General features: G+C 41.9%; 1 protein-coding gene across 2 annotated transcripts in view; it reads right to left on the bottom strand.

Annotated features, from left to right (window-relative positions):
- The window catches only part of ZNF235 (zinc finger protein 235), a 26,712-nt gene extending 18,637 nt beyond the window's left edge, over nucleotides 1-8,075 (bottom strand). For both annotated transcript variants that reach the window (XM_032262748.1, XM_032262749.1), the window contains exons 1-2: nucleotides 3,398-8,075; nucleotides 1,804-1,866 (exon numbers count right to left, since the gene is read on the bottom strand). In XM_032262748.1, coding sequence (XP_032118639.1) covers nucleotides 1,804-1,818 — 15 coding nt within the window. In that variant the 5' untranslated portion in view covers nucleotides 1,819-1,866; nucleotides 3,398-8,075. The remainder of the gene's footprint in view (nucleotides 1-1,803; nucleotides 1,867-3,397) is intronic.
- Nucleotides 8,076-8,483: the final 408 nt, after the last annotated feature.

The following is an 8,483-nucleotide window of genomic DNA, read 5'->3' as shown; positions in this document are numbered from 1 at the left end:
GTGTTTTTCTAGAATATATAAACTCCTACCCCTGCACCTCTTTCCTATTTGGCTCAAAGTTTGCATACGGTGTTCTTCTGTAAGGAAATGAACATTTTAAAATCTGAAGACACTGCTCATCCCTGCATTTGTTTTGGCCGGAGTTCTGAACATCTATGTAGTAAATAACTTGATGACACATCTGAGGAAGAGCCATGCACTGAGAAAGGGAATCTGATGAAGAACAATGTTATTTTTGGAGCCCTTCATTCACCAGGACATGCCAGGGACATATACACGTAGCATAGCCTCAGGTCCCTAAATAGTCTCTTTTTTTTTTTTCTTTGAGACAATCTTACTCTGTCGCCCAGGCTGCACTGCAGTGGTACAATCTTGGCTCACTGCAACTTCCACTTCCCAGGTTCAAGCAATTTTCCTGCCTCACCTACACGAGTAGCTGGGATTATAGGCATGTGCCACGACACCCAGCTAATGTTTGTATTTTTAGTGGAGATGGGGTTTCACCATGTTAGCTAGGCTAGTCTCAAACTCCTGACCTCAAGTGATCCACCCACCTCGGCCCCAAAGTGCTGGGATGACAGGTGAGCCTCTGCACCTGGTCCTGAGTCTCTTCATCACCCAAATGGAACACCTGAAAATTATGGCTTAGGCACTTGAAAGCATTAACGTCAGCTGGGCACTGAGTGAACTTCATTAAATGTCTGAAGGTTCACACCTGTCTCTTATATTTAAAATACAGGTAAGGCCATCCTCAAAAAGCCATTCCATGGAGCAAATTCCTGGTGAATCTCCTAGTGCTATAAGGCTTTTAAACTAAATATGTACTTCTTTAAAATATAATAACACGTTAATGAATAAAGCAGATACTTAACTATAATACAAGGTTTTACGTAAAGAAATCTAGCTCTCATGTGAAACTAAAAGTTTTCTCTGAGTTTAGTATCAGATGCAATTGCACCAAGCTAAACTTTATTTTCTCCATAAAATGAGGTGCTGTGTATGAGAAAATGAGTCTAAACTTGATAAACAAAAAAACAGAATTCTCAGAATTCTTATTTGGAAAGAGAAGTTATATGGGGAAAAACTGCTATCATCAATGTCCTTAAAATGGCAAAATTCATAGACTAGGTAAACATGGAGAATGAGGAAAAATAAAATCATGTAAACTATGGAAAAATGACCAGATCACTTAAAGCCTAGGTGATACAAAATTAAATTTAAAAAATTCAAAATTGTACCTAAAGCATGATTATACACATTTGTGAATACAAGTGAAAAGGAATGTGGAAAATGATTTGTAAACACATTTGTAATGTGAGAGCTGTTTTCCATTTAAAGAACATATCTGTTAAGCCAAGGCAGGACGATCGCTTGAGCTCAGCAGTTCAAGACCAGTCTGGGTAACACAGGAACACCCCGTCTCTAGTAAAAATAATTAGCCGGTTGTGGTGGTGCATGCCTGTGATCCCAGCTACTCAAGAGGCTAAGGTGGGGGGATCTCTTGAGCCCAGGAGGCCCAGGCTGCAGTATGCCACTGCACTCCAGCTTGAGAAACAGAGTGAGACTGTGTCTCTAAACATATATGTATATATGTGTGTGTGTGTGTGTATATATATATGTTAATTTTCATACTATTATTTGGAAATAAAAGGCAAGAGCCTGGCATATAACAATCTTTCAAGTGCCTTGAAAGATTTTACTCTTTTACTCTTCCTAAACAGGAAAAATGTGTCCAATCTTTGTGAAACGAGACATTAAATTTTTAATGTCATTTTAAGAAACAGAAAGGCAAGCCAAGCTTACCTGGAACTTGGTCATTTTCCCTCTCTTCCTTTTGGGAAAAGGCAGAGTTCTGGGGGAGCAAGCCTGGGGGAGGGAAAGGCATCATGAGATAGGTTAGGGATGCCATTAGTCAACATGGCACTTGATGTGACACTTTGGAGAAAGGTCCCCCTTTCTCTAGGCAGACACAGTTGCACACAGCTTAGTGAGAACAGGAGCTGGATCCCAGCTACCACTGGGTTCTCTCAACCAGCTGCTTTTGTTCATGAACATTTCATATTAACAAACCTAAATCAAATGCACCTCCCTGTGTACTCCTTCTGAACCTTGGTGTCTAAGGAAATGAGACACAAACAGGCAGGGTAATGTAACAGAGTCAAAATACCTGGCTTCAAATTTTGGCATTTCTACTGATCAGCAGTATAAGCCTTAGCGAGTTATTAATCTCTCTGTGCCTTAATTCAGTCACTTGTAAATGAGGACAATAATAATGCCTGTATTCTCTCTCTCCTGCAGCTTCTGACAAGCAAGTGCTATTATGCTTCACAAAACTACCCTTGTTGAGTATGCTTTCTAGAGAATGAGTCTTTTAAGAAACCCAGAACTCAAAGATAATTGCTCTGTCCTGTGAGTTACCATTACCCTCAGAAAAGTCTGTGACTGGCTGTCTAACATATAATTAGTTCCGTTAGTAATGATAGTTAAACTGCCACAGATTTTTTTCCCCCAATAGATGTAATTACTTGCAAATGTTACTGAGCTGGAGGAGCTTCAAGAAAGTCTCTTTTCCCATACGCATGAAAGCAATGACTAATAAAAGCCTAAAACTCTCTAAGAAATGGTGCTGCACTTAAGTTAACCACACGGGATTACTGGTAATAACCACATAATACTGAATACTGAACAGTTATTAGGACCTCAGGACATCTCTAGAACTCTGCAAATCTGTAATGACGACCACTTCTCTGCGATAAAACAGAGAGTACATTCCGCGGGCTCCGGCTGAAACTAATCTCCTGTCTCCTAAAGAAGCAGCTAGAAAAAAAGTCCAAGAATCCCAGAACGGCCCCACATCAGGCAAGGATTAGAGAAGGGACAGCGGGTCCGTAACTGGATCTCCGACCCCATCCCAGGCACAGAGGAGTTTCCAAACAACAGACGTCTTTTTTAGTATTATAACAGAATTAACGGTGGCATCCAACATTTTCCTATGCACTGTTTTTAAGCTTATTTCTATAAAATCTCACTTAATTCTCACAAAAACATCACTGGCAACGCACTAACCCTTTACAGGCACGAGGAAACTGAGACAAGGAGAGATTAAGTAACTTGCCCAATATTTTACTGCGAGGCGCTGGCAGGGCTGGCTGGTGTGTGTGTGAGGAGGGCTGAGGCAGCAGCGACGGCTGGAGACCCTCAGCCTCGAAGCACGACGCGAGCCCGCCCCCAACGCAGGAGGTTCCGCCGAGGGGACGCAAACTCCCACCGCCTCCCAACCCCGTCCTCTACTGCTGGCCGCGGCTTCTCTGGCCCAAGCTAAGGACTGGTTCATCGCTGGCCCCACGCCCAGGCAAAGAGGGCTCGGAGAAGTCTTCCAGACCCGGGGCTGACTCACCTCCCCGAGAGCAACCTCAGAACCGACCTCCCCTTCCTGGAGCGGAAGTGCCTCTGACTGCACATAGTTCGTGGACTCCACTTCCCAGAATTCCTAAGCGGAAGCGTCTCAGAGTTCTCTCACTCGTGGACTACAGTTCCCATAATGCTCCAAAGGGCAACACTTCCCACCAGCTGAGTTTGGTTTAATTGAGCCTCTTCTCCGGCGCTACTACTGTCAGATTCCTTTTTGTTTTATTCATTTTTAAAAGCTCATGAAAAAATAATTATAAAATTTTAGAAGTGAGGTCATATAAAAAAGAAAAGTGCAGCTTATATTATGAAAATAAGTTAGAAACCAAAATTTTTAGCAGAAGCAAAGGGTAGGCTAAAAATGGGAAGCATAAAAGTGACTTAGGCTGAACTCCGATGGACGCCGAACGTTAAGGAACACAGTATTTCAAACTTGTGTCAAATGTCATCAACTCAACCTGTTGATAAGACAAAACACAGAATTTATTGATTGCAGTAACGGAGAACAGAGCATTGGCAACTCGTTGGCACCTCGACAGAGCGTTGGCACCTTCACAGAGCAAAGTGTCAAGGCAAAGTTGGAACTGATTGAGAATTGGATGTTTAAGGCGGGTCTTTTAATGCAAGGAATTCTATTAGGATTGTGTAATGATCATGATACTACAGTCCAGGATTCGTGGATATAGCAAGGATTTTTGAAGCAAAGAATTTTAAGGTGCAATCTGTTGATACTTTCTTTGGAAGAGATTGAAAATTTGATGGGTCGCTGTGGAAGTTCCCGTAATGAACAATTAAACAGTTTGCTTGGGCAGGAATCTCCTGGAATAAAGGCCTGCTAACGAAGACAGCTGAACAATCATGTTAGTGCAGAAAGTAAATTGTGATGAAACAGGAAGAGTTCCCTTGTTCCCCTCGCAGGGCATGTGATGGGGCTGTGGCTTGCTTCTTTGGTGCCCAGCTGCTCCAACCTCTAGGAGGAACATGAACACGGGCAGGTTGTAGGACTCCAACCTGACAGCAGTGGCTAGGGGTTAATGTTTACAGCTCCTGAAGGCCCCGTAGGCATGTGTTACAAGGTGCTCTTCTAGTTTAGCCATCTGTAAGCAGCTTGTGTTAGCTCAGTTAGACCCCCTGCCTTACCGCAAGCACAGACGGCTTTTCTGTATCCCAGGGTTTCTTGCGTGGGTGTACCGGAAGAATCGGATCTCACATGGGCTTGGAGAATGAATGCAAGGTTTTATTGAATGGAAGTAGCTCTCAGCAGATAGGGGAGCCAGAAAGGAGATGGTTTTCCCCTGGAGTCAGCCACTCAGTGGCCTGCGCTCTCCTCCGACTACCCAGGCCAAACTCTGCATTGTTCCACCTGTTGATGGCCTGCTGGCCTGCCGGTCTCTTCAGCGTGTCCTTCTGCTGACCTGCTCCCCTTCACGGCCTCTCAACATCCAGCCGTTTGTGTGTCCGCCAGTGCATTTCTCTCAACGTCCAGCGGCTTGTGTCTCTGCCTGCTAGGGTTTCAGGGGTTTTATAGGCACTGGATGGGGGCGTGGTGGGCCAGGGTGGTCCTGGGAAACGCAACATTTGGGCGCAAAGGCAGGAATACCTGTCCTGACTAGGTCCCAGGCCACAGGCCTGGGGGCGGAGCCCTAGTGAGGGACCACACCCTTCTCCTCAGCACTTCTGTGTCCCCCTTCCGTATCTGTGAGAGAGGAGGGAAGGAGGAATGAAGTTTTACTCCTTAGTGTCCAAGCTGTGTATATTTAGGGATTGGTGGGGAGGAGAGAAGTGAGTAAAGTGTTTGACTCCTTTCACTCCATTATTCCGCAAGGTACCTAAGGGCTCTTGACAAGTGTTTTGTTTAATGTGCTATTCGTTCTAATATACTAAGAACCCACAAAAAGGCAATACAAATATTAAGCCAGAGAAATATCTTGAACCCACTCTGAATGGTGTCTCCTTTGGCTGAGTTGCAGAGTAGTTTCCATGACTTGGGACAGTATTCCCACCTCCCTGCTTCATCTCTGGCTGTCCTCAGGGACATTTTTCTCTTTGATTACTACTGATGCTTCCTGTGGGTTGACTCAAAGACAAGTCTCCTGTCAGGGGAACCCAAGATAGCGAGGCTGGTTGTCCATCTTGATTCACTTTTTCCAGTGTAAAAACTGTGACCCAGGGGAAAATTTTCCACAGTCTTGGTGCCAGGCAGATTAGAGAGAGGAGCACTGTCCATAGAAAAGTCCAATTCTCTTACCATCTGCCCAGTTTTTTCACTTATTTTTGTTTTCAGGAACTGTCTCCTCCTCATATTTGAGTTCTGGGATATTGCTGGTGATAATCTTGGTGCTGTATATTTGCCTGTAGTTTTCTGTTGAAGGATTGAAGCCAGCTTGCTTCTATGTTGCTATTTTTGGAAACAGAATTTAATCTCTACTACTGGCTTATGAGTTGTACCACTTTAAAAAATTCTTAAATGGTTACTCTGGGGCTTAAAACATAAATCTATATTTTTTCTCAGTCTATCTTCAAGTCATATTATGCTAATTCATGTACAAAGTACAACCATATACCTCTAATTTCTGCTAGCATATTTCTAATTTCTGTCTTCCCTGTTTTGCAGTGTTCTTACAAAACATCTTATTTTTATATGTCCTCTAAATTCATAAAACTTCCTAATTTTGCTTTACTGAATTATATTTTGGAGTAATAAAAATAAAAAATATTTTATACTTGATTGAAATAACCATTTTCATAGTTATGCCTTTTGGTAGATCCAAGTCTATTTCTGGTATGCTAAATACCTCTTACAGTGTAGGTCTGCTAACAGTGAATTCTATCAGCTTCTGTTCATCTGAAAATATCTTTATTTTGCATGCCTTCTGAAAGATTTTTTTTCCATTGGGCTTAGAATTTTTTATTGATCTTTGTTTTTTGTTTCTAAATGTTAAAAGATGTAACTCCATTGTCTTCTGCTTGCATGGTTTGTGATTATGATAAATCTGATGTTTTTCACACTATGCTGCTTAAATGTAATGTGTCCCTTTCCTCTGTCTGCCATTAATATTTTCTTTGCATTGTCCATTTTTAGCTATTTGGCAATAATGCATCTAATTTTGTTCTTTTCTTAAAAATACTGCTTTGGCATTCTGAGGTTCTTGAATGTCAGTGAGGTCTTATTATTTTTGGAAAATTCTTAGCCATTATCTCTTTAAATATCTTCTCTTCCCATTCTGTCCACCTGCCCCTGGGTTTCCAAGTATGCAAATTTTACAGCCTACAATGTTGTCTGATTTGTATTGTTTTCTTCACACTTTCTGTGTTTTAGTTTGGGTGATTTCTATTGACTTATACTGAAGTTCTCTGACACTTTTCTCAACTATGTTGAGCCTACTCACAAGTCTTCAAGAGCTTTCTGATAAAAGTAAAAGTAGTAGCATAAATTTTCTTTCCCTAGCATTTCTCATTTGACTATTAAATTTTACTGCAATCGCCATCTGCTCATGAATATTATCTGCCCTTTTCACTGGAGTCTTTAGCACACCAATCAGTTATGTAAAATTCCCTAACAGTTCCAAACTATGGTTATCTATAAGTGTGGTTTTATTGATTGGTCTGCTATCTACTGGCAGAAGATTGTTCTCAGCTTTTAATCTTGTATTTTTTAAATAAAATGCCAGATAACATATGCAGAACAGCAGAGACTGAAGAAAACATTATTTTTGGCCTAAAACTAGGCACACATATTCTGCTAGGATGTCAGGGTGGAGTGCTGAATTAATCTGGTCAGGAATTAAACTGGAATTGGGTTTTGTTGTTGTAGGATTTATCTTAGTTGTATCACTGGCTTCAAATTTCTCTAGTGTTATGTTGTGCTTTGGGTGGGAACGAGAGTGCTAAAGTTTTCTCAATGTTCCTTGCTGCCCTGTCCTCAGCTTTTGGCTGTCCCTATGCACTGGGGCCACAGAAAAATTCTCTATGTTCTTCCCTTTTCTCGGGGTAGCCTGCTGTTGCTTCTCACTAGGAGTGGGCTAGGGGACCAGCGGTGTCCTTTGTTGTCTCGGTTGGTTTCAGTTGTTAGTGAGAATCAGAGTGTCAGAGATTCCATGCATTTTGGGGAGCCAGAACCACACAGGACTAAAATGATACAGAATATCTCTTCCTTCAGCTGTGAACAAGAAAGCAGGTGATGCTGCTATATTGTGAACAACGTGAAGGCAAGAATTCACAAGAAAAATGAGAGGTGAAAGAATTAAAGGAAAGCAATATAAAATCCCACCACCTTACCCAGATCGTAGCCTTACAGTATCTGCATCTTTTCATTTATATGAACGAATAAATAGTTTTGGTTTAGGCAACTATAAATTTTCTGTTACTTAGAACTAAAAGCATTCCAACTGATGAAACCACCATGCTCTCCCCTGTAAGTGATGATATCAAGGACATGCTTTAGGAGCCCTGGATTTCTGATGACACTGTGAAACTTGAACCAGCACCTTGAAAGCCAAATTATACCAGTTCTTTGGTCACCATATTCATCCACCAAGGGGAAATCTGATGGAAAAGCTGTGAGCATCAATTTATAAAACTGGATTGCATTTCACAGAAATTTAAAGTTATTGGACACCTAATTTATCTGTATTCTCAAAAATCCAGAAAAATTAAAAAATTAACTTCAAGGGGTTTACTCTTTTTTTTTTTTTTTTTTTTTGGACGGAGTTTCACTCATGTTGCCCAGGCTGGAGTGCAATGGCGCGATCTCGGCTCACCGCAACCTCCGCCTCCTGGGTTCAGGCAATTCTCCTGCCTCAGCCTCCTCAGTAGCTGGGATTACAGGCATGCACCACCATGCCCAGCTAATTTTTTGTATTTTTAGTAGAGACGGGGTTTCACTGTGTTGACCAGGATGGTCTCGATCTATTGACCTCGTGATCCACCTGCCTCAGCCTCCCAAAGTGCTGGGATTACAGGTGTGAGCCACCGCACCTGGCTGGGGTTTACTCTTTACTGTTGGTCATACCATACAATGAAATCAAGCAATCATATTATAAGCAATTGTAACATGAGTTCTTAAGTATAAGGGA

The sequence above is a fragment of the Sapajus apella genome, unplaced genomic scaffold (genome assembly GCF_009761245.1).
Source record: "Sapajus apella isolate SASKATOON/1434 unplaced genomic scaffold, GSC_monkey_1.0 scaffold130, whole genome shotgun sequence".
Classification (NCBI taxonomy): Eukaryota; Metazoa; Chordata; class Mammalia; order Primates; family Cebidae; genus Sapajus; species Sapajus apella.
Note: the sequence above shows the minus strand (reverse complement) of the source record. Positions and strands in the feature narration are given on the sequence as shown.